We start from the raw sequence: 19,504 nt of genomic DNA on the forward strand, positions 1-19,504 counted from the left end.
GAAAAGTGTGTCAAACTATGGGTTTTGATGTTGGAATTATTAATATGTGCTTCTTTTCAACCCCATCCCACGTTTTCCGCCCACTTTGCTACTTCTTTTAATCATTTTTAACCCATTGTTGCTGTTTATTACTCATTTATGCCAGTGGTTCTCTATGTGGGGGCCAGATCCCCTCAGGACTCTGTACATTTATTTTGGGGGTCTCAGGCTGAAAAGTTTGAGAACCCCTGATTTATGAGACTGTTTTGCTTTTTTTTCTTAAAGTTTTAAAACTTATTTGCAGCTTTTAGCCTATTAATGCCACTTTTTTCGTCACTTTCTGCCAATTTTTCCTGCTTTTTGTCCATTTTTGCCACTTTTAGTCTATTTTTGCTGCTTATTGGCCATTTTTACCACTTGACCCCATTTTTGCTGTTTTTCTGTACATAAATGCCATTTTTAAAAACTATTTTGAACCCATTTTTGCAGCTTTCCTCCCAGCCTGCTACTTTTTTTTTTATCTGCTTTTCACCCATTTTTGCCACTTTGAACCAATTTTGTTTCCTTTTGCCACATTTTACCAGTTTTTTTGCTCCTATTCACCAGGTTTCACTACTTTCATGCCACCTTTTCCAGTGTATGCCACTTCTTTTGTAAAGTAATTTGACAGCATTTTAAATAGTTTTAAGTTTTAGATTAATATATATATATATATATATATATATATATATATATATATATATATATATATATATATATTCAAGTTTTAGTCTATTAGTTGGCAATAACTTTTTTTTTAATTGGTGCAAAAATAACATTAAAAGAAAACAGTGACACCAATAAGTGAAAAAGAGTCATAAAGCAATAAGACTAGACAATGACACATTACAGTAACATAAGAATGATGTCGATTTTTTTTTTTTTTTTTTGGGAAGATTTTGGATGAGCAGTGGGGGCCAAATAAAAGAGAACCAAATAATCACAGCAACACTAAATTATAATAACCAAGAGGGAAAAAAAAGACTAAATAAGAAGAATAAAATTTGAATTAGGAAAAAATACAAATAATAGTGAACAATGATAATATCTAACAGTAGTAATAACTATAAAACAATAACATATAGATGTACATGTAAAAATGTGCAATATTTGTTTTCTATAAATCAATACAAATATTAATAAGAAAGTACACATGGTTTAAAAGTAAACTTTAGATTACCTAAAGAACAAAAATGATACATCATATACAGTAGAATTTGTGAAATAAATAGTATATTTACATATATGATCAACCACAGAACTATGAAGGAGGGATAGCCTTTTTTATTTAGTCAAGTTCTATTCATTTAAAGTCCTTAAATTTCAGTTTTTCCTTCAAATCCAGGCATTTATTTTCTCCGTAATAAATACTGATATTTCTAATATAAAAAATACACGGGAAACCCTGTCATACATTATATGCATGGCAGAGAATTATCATTGATTTTTAACATCCATTAAGTCCCGCACTGACTGCACTGTACAAGAATAGTCCCAGCAAGGAGTTTATTTTCCACCTCGCAGCTCCGTCCAGCAGCCCCGTCCTGACAAACAAAGCAAGCGCGCCTGTAGTCTGGTACGTAAAGCGCTTGCGTCAATGTTTTTGAAGGCCCGTGACTAGCCAGCGTGCTAATCAAACATTCGGAACGTTACAAAGAATTTTAATTATTACTTACCGTCAAGTTGCAGCTTTTATAACTTTATACGCCACCTTGTTTGAGGTATGTACATATTTAAGTTTTAAGTGTTCATTCCAAAATTCATATTTAGGGAATTTATGTGAGTTTTTGGTTGTTCCGTAAAACCAGCTCTAGCTAACGATAGCTTATTCTGAGTTAGCCTTGCCGGGGTAACGTATGGCTATAGCGTGCTTAATGCTAGCTTTGGCTAACTAAGCCGCTATTTTTTCGGTTACTTCAATACGGCTCGACTTGTTTAGATATACCATAATGAACTAATATATCAATAAACCGGTAGTCTAGCCTTGATGCTTTACTATATTCAGTCAGTGAGCTTTTTCCATGAAGCTACGTCAACTTGTAGTAGTGCTACGTAAGGGTAGCAAGACCGAAATCGATTTCAAATTTGAAATCATTGAAACGTCAGTTTATGCGAAGAGGAAAACGACCCAATACTTTTTAAGTGTCAGTCTTTTGTTGATTAACTGTGTTGGACGCTCCTACATCAAGTGTTAGTTTAACGTTTTATCCATATATAGCCTGCCATTAAAATGTCTTTCTCTTTATCAGGTCGGTTCAGTTTTCATCCAGAATGTCCTTCCCCCCTCACCTAAATCGGCCGCTGTTGCCCCCACCTGGGATACCTCCACAATATGCAGGTTTCCCCTCAGGTAAGCAACCACCTGTCCTCAAGTAACACGGCTTAATATAATGTAGTAAACACTTTAATTTTGTCTGTGTGGTTACTTACCGATTTACACTTCCTTTTGGCTGATTTAGGCACACCAATGATCCCAGTTCATGTGGGCATCATGACCTCCACCCCAGCAGTGATGGTTCCCTCTGTGCCCGTGGTTAGTAAGCCTCCAGTCCATAAGAAGGATATTGCTCCTCAGCGAGCCAAGGACAACGACGAGAGCAGTGGACCTACCACCACAGTGTTTGTGGGGAACATATCAGAAAAAGCTTCAGATATGCTGATCAGACAGCTGCTTGCTGTAAGTGCAGAGAAATGTGCAAATGTTCAAATATAGCACCTTCATGTTTAATTTACAACAGGTGTTTTGGTCTAGTATATCTTAAAAGCAACACTCAAAGAAAAAAAATCACTTTGCATATAGTGATTAGGGATGCACAATATTGGATTTCGGCATATACAGATATAGATACCTGTATTTAAGTGTAGTTCATACCTACAACTTCAGTCCTTAAAACACACTTAAAGTGTAAGGAGCAATCATGAATATAGAAAGAAAAACTTACTGGTGTGGGTCTGTTGATCCAGCCTCAAACTCCAATAACTTAGTTTTTTGTACAGCTAACATTTACTGCCAAAATAGACAGATTATTATAGTCAAGATATCAATTATCAATATTGGCAGACATTTTCCCATCCACTGATACTGATCATTCACTCTTTGAGATAATATCTGCCAATACTGATAATTTGTGCATCCCTAATGGTAAAGCCACATATGCGAATGTCTGGAAATTTGGTCTAAAATTGTTTGGTAACCACTCTGAAACTAAATTCTTTGAGGGGATTTTCCACTAAAGTCCTGACCTCTTCCACCCTTTATGTTTATGTCCTAGAAATGCGGGATTGTTCTGAGTTGGAAGAGGGTTCAAGGAGCATCTGGCAAGCTTCAAGGTAATTCATAATACACTCACTGAGCATCAGTAGTACAGGAAATACTTCTTCTTGAGTTAGTTTGAATGATGGTTCCTATATTAGCAAGATTGTTTCACTGAAGCTTGTTTAAGATTACAGTTTTACATCTTATTGTGCTAAAACACATGTGATATATGGACTTCATGTCAGTTTATATTTCAATATATCTTGCAGCTTTTGGGTTTTGCGAGTACAAGGAGCCAGAGTCCACACTGCGAGCCCTTCGGCTGCTTCATGATCTTCAGATTGGAGACAAGAATCTATTAGTGAAGGTGGATGCCAAAACTAAAGCTCAGCTGGACGAGTGGAAGGCTAAGAAAAAGACTGCCAATGGGGTATAAATCAGTTAATGTTTTGACTTTGATCACAGTTTGAGTCTTGCAATGACTAAGTAAGACAATTGAAACCATCACTAAGATAGGTTTTTGGTATTTCCATTGACAGAATAATAAGGCTGAGGATGGAGGTGATGATGAAGAGGAGGTTCTAGATGAGGAAACAAAGAAGAAGGATCAGATCGTCAAAGGTGCTATTGATGGACTGATGAGGGAATATGCTGCAGAGCTCAACGCACCTTCAACAGATGAGGACTCTCAGCGAAGAAAGAGGAAAAAAGAGAAAAAAGAGGAGGTACTACAGTTTAATTGACTCCACATTAACTTTTATTAAGAAACATTATTCTTTTTTTCTGCTTGTAGAATATATACTTATATTTTTTTCCTCTTTAGGATGACATCAACACAATTGACATGGAGGAGGACAAGAGAGACCTGATCTCCAGAGAGATTAGTAAATTTCGAGACACCCACAAGGTAAAGTAGCTCTTTTGATCTTGTAGTTGATATTCCAGGTTTTGGACAGCAGCTGCTTATATAGTTCACTCCTAGTGCTTGCACATTTAGTCTACACATTTACCCAGCTTTTTTTGCTCTCAGTAACATGCATACTGCGCTACGAATTGGCTGTCCCTAAATTTTCACCACCAGACATCTTAATTGCCCCTTATTATATGAAATGTTTCATTTTCAATGCTCAGACACCACAAGTAGGCAGACAGCTAGAATTTTTGTCACCTTTCTCAGGCCTGATTGACACCTTTGACCACCGTAGTGAAACTACTTAGGTGTGAATATTATACATCCATTCTTCATTCATCACACAAAAATGCATGGAGACGATGTAAAGTTACTTAAAAGCTAATCTATTCATTAAACCCCACCATTATGATAGTGATCATATGGTGACTAAAGCAAGATGAATCTCAGAGCTTTGGAAAAAGTTACGAGGATAGGATGTAAGTATCAGCCTTTATTTACTTTATACATATACTGGGCGCCCCCCTCTTGAGGGCTTGCATAGGGGCAACTGGACTGCACTTTCTGTGGGCTGGTGGGTTATGATGCTCTGTCCTGCCAACAAAAATACCCCCCCCTTTAATCTTCATTTTGTCACTTTATTGGTGGTACCCTGAAAGCTTGGGAGTCAGTGAACCTGTGCGAGTCCTCTTTAAATGATGTTCTGTCTGATGATGTTCATGTTGAAGCACAAGGACTCTGTCAATAACCACTGCAGTGACTTTGGCTGTAGCTTTTTATGATGCTAGCGCAGGGGGGCGCCCTCTCCACAGCAGCAAGCTGATCTGAAGACTGACAAGGTAAGTGCCCTCTGTGTGCGTTGTTTCTATCCTCCATCTTCAGCTCTCCATCATGTCTTTCTTTCTCTGCCTTTTTTCTATTCTGCAAGATAGACCCCACTAATCAGTTCATGTACCTGTTTAATATAACTCTGCATTAATATACATTTTGTATATGAAAAGACATTTGAACAAATGAAGCTCTGGAACCCGGTCTAAAGTCAGATCAAACTGAAAGAAATCAGTCCTGCACAAATTCAAGATTATACAGTGATTTGATTGTAACAAAAATGTTGGCAATGGCAAGGAAAATACCAGTGCTGTTTTCACCTTCAATTTATTGTTTAGGCTTACAGTAATTAGATTGACTAAAACTATCCTTCAAACAGCTTCAAACAACAGATACAGATAAATAATAATGACTATGTACATAGTGAGTAGTATTTTTTCTGTCTAACTGAACAACATAAAAGTTGAGTGTTGTTAGATAGTGTGCATCAGTCAAGTATTTACCTAGCCAGCCTCGGTAGCCAGCCCTCCTCAGAGGTAAGTAAGAAAGGATAAAAAAATAATGATAGTGAAAGAAAACCATAAAGATTTATCAGTTTCAGCTGATTTAGATCTAAAATTTTGGCTAATATCTTTCACCTTTCTCATGTGATAGGGTTTCTTCTTTTGAGCTGCATTACACCCTGGGCTTTTTTTGACCTCCTGATTAAGTGAGAGTTCATCAGTTTACAAAATAACTAAATTGATTGTGCTTTTACACTGGAAAAAACAACATTAGTTCTATAGCTACAGTAATAAGTTTTGTTTGTATTCAGTATTGTGAATACACAATGCAAAATTACATCGAAAGCCTTGTGTGTAATAACCATAAAGGCAGAATATGTCTGTGTGCGTGTGTTTGTCTGAAAAAGTCATGAAGAGCTACTGAAGAGTCCTGCAGGGGTAAGACCGCTTCTACAATTTCATTATCTGTACAGAAATGTAACTGATGTTGATAATGTTCATTTGTTGATTAAACACTGTACCAAATGTTATTTAATGAAGTAAAGGATGTTGTTTTTATGATGATGATGATGATGCTAAAGCAAGACAGAATCCCATAACGTTTTTCCCTTGTATACGTGTGACCTGCTTTCCTCCCAGGCCTAACTAAAAAGGCTTGTAGGGGCAGCGAAGGGCTGAGTCCGTAGTTCAACACCTGTAAGTCACAAACAACTAGTTCAACAAAAGACTGACGCCTGTTTTCTGTTTTTATTTCCTTGTTCTGAGAGGAGGGCTCTTAAGAAGAGAAAAAGCATTGTCTTTTGCAGCGCCTTTTTCTCATTATGAATACCTCAAGTTGAACATGTTTCACAGATCGTATTTACCATTTAAAGTGGTTTCCAGCTACATTTTTGCGAATTGGTAGATAACTACTGCCAGTTTAAAGCAAGAAAGACAATCAGTGACTCAAACATAAAGAGATGAAGAAGCTGTCTCTCTGTGAGGGAGAGCCTTTTGATGTTTCAGGTTTTCCCACTTAGGATTCTAGCTTCTCTTACAAGCTTTGCACTGATAAGTTTAGGGCATGCTCTTGTATGAAACCCCTTTAAACAGTCTGGAAACCACTTGATCTGTGCACGGTAGAAAATTGCCTGCAAAGACTCACTTGGTCTCTCGTGGCATTGGCTGAACCTGTCTGTGTTTTGCTCTACAGAAACTAGAAGAAGAGAAGGACAAGCGGGAGAAGGAGCGGCTGGAGTTTGAGCGGGAGAGGAGGGAGCGGGAAAAGGAACGGGAGCGGGAACGAGAGCGGCGAGACCGTGAGAGGGAGAAGGAACGGGAGCGGGAACGAGAGAGGGAAAGGGAGCGAGAGCGGGAGAGAGACAGAGACAAGGACCGTGACCGCAGGACAAGAGAGAGGGAGCGAGACCGAGAATGGGAGAGGGACAGAAGCCGTGACAGGAGCCCTGACCGCAGCAGATCCAGGTGAAGAACTTGACCAAATGTTCATCTCAAAATGTGATTGGTTAAAACTCTAACATACAAAGGTGTTTTATTTATCCTGACTAATTAAACTCGAGCAGTTTTAGACATTGCTTGATAAACATATTTAATTTTTGATGTACAAGAAAAACTCAACGTTTCAGTTGATCACTTCTTTGATGCAAGAATAATCCTTAATTCATACCTTTTTTGCAGAGAGGTGAGTCGCGACAGAGACAGAGAAAAGAAACGAGACCAAGAGGATGAAGAAGAGGCATATGAACGCAGGAAGCTGGAGAGGAAGCTCAGAGACAAAGAAGCAGCCTATCAGGAGGTATGAAAGGCTGGGAAAACGCCTTGGCTGGTAGCATTACCACTCTATTCTTCATGCTGTATATATATATTTAATTTCAGAATAATACACACCATATGATTTTGCTCTGTGTTCTTATTCTGTCATCCTTAAAATGTCTTTAATCCCCCAAATGATAAGATAAAAGATCAATTGTAGGTCTGAGTAAAAACTATGGTGTTTCAGACATATCTGGGTATTTATAACCTATATGTGGAAAAAAAAGTTTGATTTTTGCCTCTGTGGATGGATCTTATGTGTTTTTGATTGTGGCTAATCTGCCACTATTGTAATTACAGCGTCTAAAAAACTGGGAGCTCAGGGAGAGGAAGAAGGCACGGGATTATGCCAAGGAGTCTGAAAGAGAAGATGAACGCCGGCGTGAAATGGTGAGATAAAATGAAGACACCCTGTTCAGAGAGGCACTCTGTTTAACTTTGAATGCTCCCCATTGTACTCATTAAAAAAAGTCATTATTGTACCCATTTAAATGTGGCAAACTTAATTTCTTGCTTTCATTTTCTCTGCATAATGTATTAAAGGGCTTTTTGTTTTATAAACCAGAAAGCATTATTAGACATGCCTGTTTTGTGATGCCAAGGCAAAGCTTTTTATGCATTTTTTATATTTGTGTGATGCTGTTCAATTAGTCAGATGATATGTGAAGGGGATAATAATATCTTACACTTGGTCTTTTGTACTTCAGGTTAAGGAAGGCAAACGGTTAAAAGAGTTTCTTGAAGACTATGATGATGAACGAGATGACCCCAAGTACTACAGGTGAGCTACTAAAGAAATATCCTGTAGTGCTGTCTCCACTCAGGGCAGGGATATTGTAAAACAAGATAAATACGAAATAATATAGATGGTTGAAATAAGTTTTTGATCCAAAATGCAAAAAAAAGCCTTTTGAATCATTAATTTTTGTGCTGCCTGACATATCTGAGCCTGAGGCATCTGCACATGTATAAACGATGAAGACAGACGCAGCACATGCTGTGACCCAGATCTGACTAGCAGCAAATGCAGCACTGCTGCTGTGGCTATTGTTCTGAACACTGTAATTTCTGGTGTGGCCCCTAGGGGCAGTGCGCTGCAGAAGCGACTCAGAGACCGAGAGAAGGAGATGGAAGCGGACGAGCGTGACAGGAAGAGAGAGAAGGAGGAGCTGGAGGAGATCAGACAGAGGCTGCTAGACGAGGGACATCCAAACCCAGACGCAGAGCTACGCAGGGTATGCCCCTCTGTGACTGTAATATTGTGTCTTTGTGCGTTTGCATGTGTGCAGTGAGTGAGCATGCTCTGTGTTCTCTTTGTGAAGGTCACTTTATCATCTGAATCTCTCTGCAGCTCTACACTTCTGTGTTATCCTGCTTTCATTGTCTGCTGACCTTCTTTACTGCTTAACACTGTGATTGGGTGTTAATCTTCTTCATTTCTGCCTCTTATTGGTGCAGATGGAGGAGGAAGAGGAGGAGCGTCTCAGACAACCTCCCATCATCCAAGAGCCAGAGCCCGTAGTGGAACGGGAACGCCACAGGGGTTCAAGAGACCACAGAGACCGCCGACAGGACCACCAGGACAGAGGAGAGTCCAGATCAAGGCCCGCCCACTCAGATGATGAGGTGGAGGAGGGCGAGGATGATGATTATGACAATGATGAAGATAACCCTGATGTGAAACCTTGCTTGAAGCCAACAATGCGGCCAATCACAGCAGCACCCTCAGTGTCATCGGCCAGTGGTAATGTGTCCCCAAACACACCGGGAGAGGAGTCCCCCTGCGGCATCATCATCCCCCATGAGAACTCGCCCCCTGAGGCACTGCCGCAGGAGGAGCACCGGCCAAAGATCGGCCTCAGTCTCAAACTGGGTGAGTTTGAAAGAGGATGCACCAGATTTTTGGCTCTTACATGTGTAATTATAAAGAAAATGCTTTTTTCTAACTTCAGTGTCAGAACCAAACAGAGAAATACTCATGCATGCATCTTTTGTCAGTACAATGCATGATGTGACATCCTTTAATTTAGGTTTTGTAATTTATACAACCACCTACCTCACAATAGACCAGCTCTCTTTCTACACATACTATCATCCAGCTTGATAAAGAATAAAGTTTTCTTTATTTCCTCCTCCCAAAAATTCTAAGGAGTATAGAAGACTTAGACCTGCTTACTGTAAGAGGCCTAGAGGAGGTAGAAAGGGGCCACTGCATATCAGAAGTAAAATGTCAGTTCACAAAAAACCTCCTGTTAGAGAGAACGTATAATTCCTGTGTATGTGAGGGGAAATAAGATATTAAACCTCATGTATAATTTTTTTAGCTGGTTATGAATCAGACTAAAATTATTACTGATTCATATTTTCTGACGTACAATACAAAGAAGCTAGTCGGCCTCAAGATTTATTTTTATCTGTTAAGAAATTTTTAATGCCTGATAACACTGTCATTAAGTCTTCAGCTACATGGTGCAGAAATGGCTACGGTTAGGTGGTAATACAGTCATATCATCCACAGGGAATCAGAAATAGACATACTATTGCTTTAATTACTGACGTGAAGAAAGTATTGTGCAATGGTCACATATTTATTAGAGGTGTAACGATTCCTCTATGTATATCGATTGGTTGATTGATGATCCAATCAGATCGATGGAAATTCAAAACATTGATCTAAATAGATGCTTCAAGCCACCTGTTTATTTTGAACCCCCCCCCCCCCCGCATGCCTGTTGACAGTTTCCGCCCCAAGCAGCGTCCCCAACAAGCTGGCTGCAAGCTAGCTAACTAGCAGCAGTGGCTTAAAGTTTTGCAGCTGAGGGAAAGAGGATTTCCCCTCCTCTCTCGGCTGTGTGGACAGATTTCAGACAGAGGCTACTGCAGGACGGTTCTCTCCCCTTAGTTTGCCGACTACTTCTTCATCTTTATCCATATATATCCACCTATGAGATGGTTCACTGAAAACGCTCCACTCATTATGGCTGAGGTAGTACGAGTGCTGTCTGCAGCAGAAAGCAGATACACAGAGAGGGAAAAGTCCACTGCCGCATGTCTCCTTTGATACACTGATTTTATTTCACTGACTCACGTTAGATTTATATTGAAAATATAAGCTGTCCAAACTTAACGTGGTTCAAGCAGGACAGCTGCTCTCTTCATACCCCTCCAGCTCTTGTTATGAGGCTGCTCATCACAAGAGCGTCTTTTAAAATAAAATTTTGCTCCAGTCTAAACCCTCCATTTATTAAGATCAAGGTAGCAATAAATAAAAAATAAAAATTCGTCACTATAACATTATATGCCCCGTATTTTACCTCATTTTAATCTCATAAGATGAACTAGAAAAGCACTCGGAGAGTGCAGACCTCCGCCATTAGCCCTATCTCCCAATAGTATGGAATACTTAAAAAAATTCCTGGATCCAGCAGTGATCTGGATCACTCCCAAAATCGAACCAGTTCTTCCTTATGCCATTTCTGACATTTCCTGAAATTTTCATGAAAATCCGTCCATATCTTTTTGAGTTATGTTGCTAACAAACAAATTAACTTACAAACCCTGCCGATCACATAACCTCCTTGGTGGAGGTAATAAACTACAAAAATGAGCTATCTGCCACATTAATAGGCCCCTGTGTAAAGTATGAAGGGCTGATATAGAGCAGAAATGTATGTTAAAGTCCACATGTGTGTAAATAAGTTTAAGAAAAAAAAAAACTAAAATGGGAACACAGGCCAAACATTTTGATCATTATTATAAAGGGTTGCAGAAAAAGTCCATATTGGTGCTTTAGAGTGATCTGAGGATTTGAGGAAATAAAAACGTTTGGCACTGAAAATGTTTGCTGTTTTAAATCAACATGTTTTAACACAAATATTCATAGTTGTGTTCCTAATTAAAAGGTTGTCAGGTCTTTGTTGTTTTTATTAAAGAGATATTTTTATCAAATACAGAGACCTGTCTGTAATTTAATTGCAGAAATGTTTTTTTCTGTAACTACGTGAAACTTTTGCATAAAATCGCCTGACATTGATCCTGGGCCCCATATTGAATCAAATCGAAATCCTATCTTGGCAAATTTTGTGATATCAGAAAATATCGTATTGGTGTCCAAAATATCAATAATGTATCGTATCGGGATGAAACTGGTGATTTACACCCCTAATTTATATCAAATATCTAAAAAGTGTGTGTCCATTTATAGCAGCAGCACACACTGTCTGAGTGTGAAAGTGTTACAAAGGTGATGACAGAACTCCTGATAATGATGTAAGCCAAAACAACAAACCTGTTAAAAATAGGCATGCTATTTGTACACACTCTCACACAAGTGATGGCTTGGCCCTACGGCATCAGGCTATGGTCTTGTCCACCATCAAACACTATAGTCCTTCTTTTGGGGGGTAAAAACAGTAGTTATATATCAAGTTTATTGCCAATGACCATATGTGCTGCAGTAGCAACATTTGGCAATGTTTAAACCATCAAGTTTTTAAAACATTGAATCTTATGGCAACCCCTTTTTGTGAAATATCTAGATTGAGATAATTGGTAGTTGTTAGTTGTTTTGGGCGCTAAAGTCATAGAATTTTTTATAAGCTTCCTGCAGAGTGAAGCTGCATCGGACAGAGCTCACCATTGTTGTATAAGGGGAAAACAAATATTTATGGCCAATCTTTATCTGTAAAAGCACATGGGACATGACTTCACACTCCTAGAACCTGTCTGGTAATTGGTTTAGATTAATAGTGCTCAAATAATCTTGAGGCAAGGAAGGAAAAGGGTACACTTGGTCGCAGAGGAAGAAGAGGAAACAAGAGACAAAACTCCAATTTGATCCTCTGCCCTGATGTAACTTAATTTACCAGCAAAGTTGTAAAACAATTTTGCAACTATAAATTACTTCAAGTGTCCCTGTGATTGATAACCAGGATTTTTTCCCTTGAAGCATTTTGTGAAAGGATTGAATGAAACATCTGCAGAGGTGTAAAGTACTTGGTTTTACTTCTTGTACAATGTGGTTTATAAAACAATAAAAACTGCCCATTCCTACAGATGGCTTTAAAAAAACATTTTCCACAGCAAAGATTGTTAAAGACTGGAAAAATCTACTGTTAAAAGAGAGCTGGTTGAGCTTATTATTAAAAGATTATACCCACACATGTAGAGGACAAAATCACTGAAGAGATGAATGGTAGCGTTTGGCCCACTGGGTTTGCCAAAATTTTGTACTTTATTATAATTGCAAATTAGTGCTGAGCAGTTGTTTAAATTTTATTAACAATTTTGAATTCCCATGATCAGACTCAAAACCCATCTGTTCAAACTCCCCTACTCCTCTGATCTTTTGCAATGTCTATTATATTAATGTTTCTTTTTATTCCTGATTTTATGCCTGTTTTAATGCACTTTTGTGTACTTTTTGTAAGGTGACCTTGAGTGTCATGAAAGACGCCCTTAAATAAAATGTATTATTATTATTTTTATTATCATGAAAACACAATTGTTGAGCTCTATCAATAACTTGCTGTGTTGTGTTCACTTTGTCTACAGGTTTTGTCATGTTTTTTGTTGTATTTTGGCCACAAGAGTAATTTATTTATTATTGATATGTATTATTAGTTTATGCTCGTGTTGTTCAGAATGTTTGATAAATGCATGTGATGCAGAGGTTGCAAAGTTAACTGTTTAATACCGCAATATCTGTTTTGGTTTAAAATACTGTAACTATGACTGTTGCCATGATCAAGCAGCCCTGCCATAAAATTTAAAAGGAAATATAAATGCTATTTATATATATTTATTCAATGCAGAACAAGTTATTTTATCTGCATAAATTGAAGACTGAACTGTAATTATGATTTTTTTCAGGTGCCACAGGAAGCCCCAGTCAGCCCAACACAGGGAAGAGGAAGAAGCTGCCTGTGGACAGTGTCTTTGACAAGTTCGATGATGAGGAGGCAGATGAGCAGCCTCGCAAGAGGAAGCTGGTGCCCCTTGACTATGATGATGACAAAAGCCTTGGGGTGGATGGAGCCGGTCTCTCCAGCATAAAGGGGGCCAACTCAGAGGAGAAACGGAAACACATCAAGAGTCTGATAGAAAAGATTCCCACAGCGAAGCCTGAACTGTTCTCCTACCCACTCGACTGGTCCATGGTGGACACGGTGAGGAGACCAGGGAGAATATATCACTTTGATTTGAATATTAACCATTTATGTGGCCTAATGGGTGATCACTATGCTATATCTTAACTAAATCTGCTGCATGAAAAGAGCAATGTTGCAGACTTTCAACTCTTCCTAAACAAAACGTGTTGTCCTTTTTTTTTTTAGACATTAATGGAGCGACGTGTTCGGCCGTGGATCAATAAAAAGATCATCGAGTACATCGGGGAGGAGGAGCCAACGTTAGTGGACTTTGTCTGCTCTAAGGTAAGTGATCTTTTGTGTCTGCACATTTAGTTAATTAAGACTGAAGAAGTGAAACATGAGATGAATGTGATATTTTTGGTTTCCCAGGTGATGGCTCACAGTATGCCACAGAGTATCTTGGATGATGTTGCCATGGTGAGTAATGTACTGGAAAGATAAGCCTCTACCAGTATCTTCTCTCTTCATTTTTTGCCTTCATAATGACTATTGCTAATGTGATGGTACTATTAACTTTTCCTATTAACCACATCAGAATTGTCTCCCTCAAACCATCCCCCTAATTAGGAAAAGTTAGCGTTACATTTGGCTTAGAAATCACCACCCACTCGGCAAGATATGTAGTTGATACAAAAATCTAGTTATATAATTAGATTCATAATTAATCTCCCAGTTTTTTTTTTATTATTAGTTGGTCATTGATCATTTTACTATTGAAATATCAGCACTTCCTACATCTAGCTTCTTAAATGAGTGAAATTGCAGCCTCACTTTTTCAATCATGCTACAATGAAAAACTTAAGGAGTCCCTTTAGCAGACAAACCGTATGCAAAACTAGACTTTAAACCATTTATACTTGCAAATTTCCACATTTTTTTTACTTAACAGGAGGACACTAGACAGACTAATCCTCAGTGCTGACACTAATGGTTACTTTCATCACTGATAAATCTGCTTAACATTTCCCATCTTTGTTTCTCATATTCTGATGAAATCTGTAACTGTCCTCAGGTCAAACTCTGAAGAGATTTAGTTTGATATTATATAAATTAAAGGGAAAAATGTTAGCCAGTATTTTTCATGCCAAATTTATACGTCTTTGTCAAATCTATGCAAGTCCATTTAGCCCTGATCCTATATAGAAGCCACAGCGGCAAGCCCCGTGATATTTTTGCTGTGCAACCAATGGGACTGCTGGTCACCTTATTAATGCCTACATGCATATTTTGTGTACTTTGGTGTGTGATAAATGGCTGCACAGGGTTCCTGGAGATTCTTGAAAAGTCTTAAATTGCATGTTAAAGGCCTTCAAAGTCTGAATTTTACCAGTGAGAGGTCTTAAGTCTTATTCTTCTCCAAATAAAGTTTTGTAGCCATCCCTGTATGATTCTAAACAGCTTCCTCCACAATTTGTTGCATAACTGTACATCAGAATTCAGTGATGGTTGTTCTAAATGTCCTGGCAGAGAACCCCAGTCCCCTCTTTCATATCTAGATCACTGTGATCAAATACACTCTGTCCTGCTGTGAAACACTAGTCCAGTTCTCTAACATCTGGGCTACCAGGTCGCCGACTATAAGCTCAGCACACCTGCAAAATATCAGAAGATCTGCTACTGATAAAGAAAAATATCAGTATACGACATATTGATAAAATCAATCCATTAAATGTGACAGTAATCATCAAATTTGAGCGTTTTATGGCCAAAAAAAAAATCCTTGCCCTGTACCATTTCACATGTCAAAAACAGCTCATTAAATCAGAAGTTTGAGCCCTGGTCTAGTATACCAAGAAATCTCATATGCCTTTCATTTTTGACCATTTATTGCATTAAAAGTGGTGTTAAGTTTCTCCATTCAGGTCTTAAAAAGGTCTGTAAAAGTTTTATTTTTTTTATTTTTTATTTTTTTTAAAGCATGTAGGAACCCTGCTGCAGACGATTAACGAATTCATCAAATCTACTTGTCGACATGCAAGAATATCGGAATGACATTTCCTCATCCACAGACATGGATTAGTCAGCCAGTAGGAAAAAAAGTAGCCTGCTAAGGGGATTTAGAGGCACGATTGCTCCTGTGTTTCCGTTGTCTCTCACTATTGGGTGGGGTGGACAGAGGTGTATGGGCATCTATCGCTTAGATGAAATGATTTTAATGGAGGTCACCGCTTCTAAAATGTATTGTTAAAGTAAGTTGCAACTTGTAAGTCAAACAATATTAAGTCAACAACAGGTAGCCAAACTGTGATTTAGTGACTAAGGCTGTTTGACAGCTGGTGTGTGTGGAAAGCCTTGTTCACCGCTCTGTGACCAAGAAAAAACAAATTCCCCCTATCCTCTGCCTATGTTAACTATTTGAGAATTAACTCAAGATATATTGCTGTCACTCTGTAAAAGTTTGAAACAATAGGTTCTTTGCAGATGATGTTGGAGAACTCTACTTTAAGTAGTGATTTCTATCTAGAGATGCTACCAAAAAGACCATGTTTGAGCTGTTTACAACCATGCCAAGTGTTCAAAGCGTGAAATTAAAAACTCATTCTTAAGCCACTTTTGTGTCCCCAAAGTAGTGAAATATTCAGGCAGAAAAAGTTTGAGTGTTATTGTGGCATTATCCCCGAATGCCAATTAAAAAGCCTCCATCTGACGCCTGGACAAGCAGTGTCAGACCCCCCTGGTGTATGGTCCATTTCTATAAAGTGGTTCAATTTGGTTATGTATGGTTTTGTCATGGTTTAGCAGTCAACTTTGATCCAACACGCATTTCCTCATCTGATATCCATCCAGTCTTACTCATTGTGATGGGAAATTGGTCTCTCTTAAAGATCCAGATCATTTGGCTTTTCTCAGTGGAGCTGGTTGTGTTGTTTCTAAACAGCTCTTCATTTGGTTCCAGTTTGGCTTTTTAAATGTGGATTAGATAAAGACAAAGGAGGGAGGAAAGAAAACTGGCACTAAAACAGAAGCTAGCTACAGTGCCTCACAGTAGAGAGTATTTGTAGCATATTTGGCTGAGTAATCTGACTCACTGCAGAAAAAAATCACTCTCAGTTTAATGAGTAGGGATTGTAATTAATGTATACGTAGAAATACTTTGATGATAATTGCAGCGTACAAGTCCAGGTACACTTCCTGACCCCCAGTGGGAATTTGGGATTGCACGATTGCAATCCTCGAAAAGGCTTAATGCATGAAGACTACCTGCAAACCAGTACTTGCTATTTTGCTATCCACAAGTTGAAAGTCTTCTACATATGATACAACCCAGAGATGATTGGTTTTGTTTTAATTCTGATTATAATCCCTTTGGGTGCAGTTATATTCCTTAACCACTGAGAAATGTCTCAAACTTCTTGTGATGCCCAATAAACCTGTGTTTCCTCGTTTAGGTTCTTGATGAAGAAGCCGAAGTCTTCATAGTGAAGATGTGGAGGTTACTCATTTATGAAACTGAAGCAAAGAAGATCGGACTGGTGAAATAAGCAAAAACTACACACATAACGAAGATAAACATTCTTTTTCTCAAACATTGTGTAAAATAGTGTAGCGCAGTGTCATCCCAAACAAACTGTAACTTCAGATCCTCATCATCCTCAGATTCACATCAGTCATTCAGGTCACATTTCTGTCTTCTCAACATACTCAGGCTACGTTCACCACCCCTTTCTGTTTGCAGGTGCTGACTGTGTCTGTGTGCTTTTGTGTAAATACAGTATACATCCTTATTGGACTGTGATGAATAATTCTGAGGAGACTGCTGACAGAAACACCACTGTTGTGTTGCTGGATAAGGTGTTTTTGCTCCTATATTTGATTTAAACACTCACCATCACATTCTACAGGAGTGGTTAAGACAATTAACATTTATGTTAAAGTCTCCTGAAATTATCGACAGGTGTGTTAAGTGAACACAAATCTGAGAGTATGCAAAATACAAGGATGTGATTTTTTTTTAAGGTTTATTTATTCAGGGTTTTGGACTCAGCTCCAGTTTCTGTCAAGTCCTCCCTCTCTACATTCTCTGTACCACATTCCTGATGGTGGTGTCGGCATGCTCTCACCCTCAGACCATTTCAAAAAAAGCACCTTGTCATTTAAAATGTGACGAGACCCACTGAATATCTCGGGTGGTGACATCCTCCTGCTGTCAAAGCACACGCATTCAAAACACATCATAACCACTATAAGATAATGAGCTCAGAACAGGAGAGGAAACTTTTGGTCTTGAAGTTGTAAAGATGATCTCCATTTGTTTTTGTATTGGTGAACATTTGAATAAAACAGATTTTTATAACCGTTTGAACCACTTATTAACTCTCCCTACCTCTGTAATCTATCACTGATATTTAAGTTACTTTTAGACCATGGCCCTAGTTAGATTTGATCCAATTTGAGAACTTCAACCAAAAAACTCTTTCGTTCTTGTATTTAAACTCATATTGATATAGAACTGAATCAGTCATTAACATTTAACAGCACAGACTCATTAAATAATTAGCAAGGCCATGGCACATGGATCAAACAGTGACTTAATGATTTAATTCAGTCTCAGCTAGGATGACAAATTAAATGTGGAGCAATTATCTTAAATGTTTAATAAACACTTGCAGGAACAAGCTTACTCAGCCGTTTCTAGTTTCAAAGCCTTGCTTTAAAGCTTCTGTCAGGAACTGTTGGTTTGTGTTGATTTTAGTGACAAAGTGGTCTTTGCTGATCTTGTCCTGAACCTACTTGAACAGCGTTTTTCATTAAACATCATAAGCTGTTGTTTCACTCTGAGGTGAAAAAGTTTTCATTTTCAGCATCAGTCACAAGCAACACGTCATGACGGCTCATGTCTGAGTATTTCACACTGGCAAATTGGCCTATGCTGTTTTAAAGCAGTGGTTCTTAATCTCAACTGATGGGTCAGGACCTGAAACGGCGTCACAGAGCTGGCTTCATTAGGTCCCTAATGTGAGCCTGGAAATTAATTGCCAAAGTTTATGCCTTAAAGCTCTACATGTGACAACTTTCGTGAATGTTATTTTTCTGAGCTCATGACTGACATATCTAATATTCTTAGATCAAAATAATCTGAAATTCCCATGATGTTCATTTCTTGAGATCTCAAGGAAACAGAGTAGAATAAAATGTGTGAACAAGCTTTTAAAAATATTTTTGTCCTGCTCTTTGTGAAGACTCACTCATGCTCCATCTTGGGTCCAAACTGCAGCATTTTTAGAAACTCTGGATGCGATTCTTTATTGAGGTGGTGGGTAATGAGGCTAGACCAGTTGAGAGCCTCTGGTTTATAACTCATAGCCAGCTTTTAAGATTTAAAAAAGTTTTTCAAATTTGTCTTGTGCGCAGCATTTTACGGCAAGTTACTTGAGATTTTGAGGAATCAACTTTTTATCACAGGAACACAAAATAAAATGTAGGATTATTGAAAGAAAAACAATCATGGCCAATATAATTGGCTTTTTTGCTAAAAGAAATACAAAAAAACCCTATTAAATGTCAAAGTGAAAACAGATTTCTACAAAGTTATGTCAATCAAAATAACATGTAGGTTAAAATATATAAACACTGACTTGAAAGGGGTTCAGTATTTAATAGATGCACCTTTGGCTGCATCACTGTAATGTGTTTCAGTCATTCTTCTTTGCAAAACTGCTCAAGCTCCGTCAGGTTGTTTGGGGGCCTGGCATGAGCAGCTCTTTTCAAGTCCAGCCACAAATTTTCAATCAGATTGAGGTCTTTGTTGAATTGGGTCAGTCACTTTAATGGGGGTGAATATTTAAGCAGTCTCTTATTTTATGTTACTTATTTTTGCTTAATTGACAATATTTTTACTACTTTTTCACTTTGACAGGTTTTTTTTAGGTCAAATTATATTGGCATTGATTGATTTATAAAGTCAATAAAAAGAGAAATAATCCAGGGGGATGAATACTTCTTACACGCACTGTTTATCCTCCCAGGGTTTACATAGAAAGCATGAATACATGGGAATACATTTCCCTGCTTTTCTGCTACTGAT

The 19,504-nt window shown here is 38.2% G+C and overlaps 1 protein-coding gene across 1 annotated transcript; it reads left to right on the top strand.

The window, feature by feature from the left end:
- The first annotated feature begins 1,587 nt into the window (after positions 1 to 1,587).
- rbm25b (RNA binding motif protein 25b) lies at positions 1,588 to 18,952 on the top strand. The gene is made up of 17 exons (XM_041805221.1): positions 1,588 to 1,739; positions 2,268 to 2,368; positions 2,478 to 2,695; positions 3,291 to 3,348; positions 3,544 to 3,704; positions 3,814 to 3,999; positions 4,098 to 4,181; positions 6,708 to 6,979; positions 7,193 to 7,310; positions 7,628 to 7,717; positions 8,035 to 8,108; positions 8,412 to 8,562; positions 8,786 to 9,200; positions 13,199 to 13,494; positions 13,663 to 13,761; positions 13,849 to 13,896; positions 16,869 to 18,952. The coding sequence occupies exons 2-17, from the start codon at positions 2,290 to 2,292 to the stop codon at positions 16,959 to 16,961; spliced, it is 2,442 nt and encodes an 813-aa protein (XP_041661155.1). The 5' UTR covers positions 1,588 to 1,739; positions 2,268 to 2,289; the 3' UTR covers positions 16,962 to 18,952.
- The last annotated feature ends 552 nt before the right edge of the window (positions 18,953 to 19,504 follow it).

This window comes from Cheilinus undulatus, linkage group 14 (assembly GCF_018320785.1).
Source record: "Cheilinus undulatus linkage group 14, ASM1832078v1, whole genome shotgun sequence".
Classification (NCBI taxonomy): Eukaryota; Metazoa; Chordata; class Actinopteri; order Labriformes; family Labridae; genus Cheilinus; species Cheilinus undulatus.

Coding starts and splice junctions, on each gene's coding strand:
- rbm25b (XM_041805221.1), top strand. CDS start 2,290: ATGTCCTTCCCCCCTCACCTAAATCGGCCGCTGTTGCCCCCACCTGGG. Junction 6,980..7,192: donor CCTGACCGCAGCAGATCCAG/GTGAAGAACTTG, acceptor CCTTTTTTGCAG/AGAGGTGAGTCGCGACAGAG. Junction 13,762..13,848: donor TGGACTTTGTCTGCTCTAAG/GTAAGTGATCTT, acceptor TTGGTTTCCCAG/GTGATGGCTCACAGTATGCC.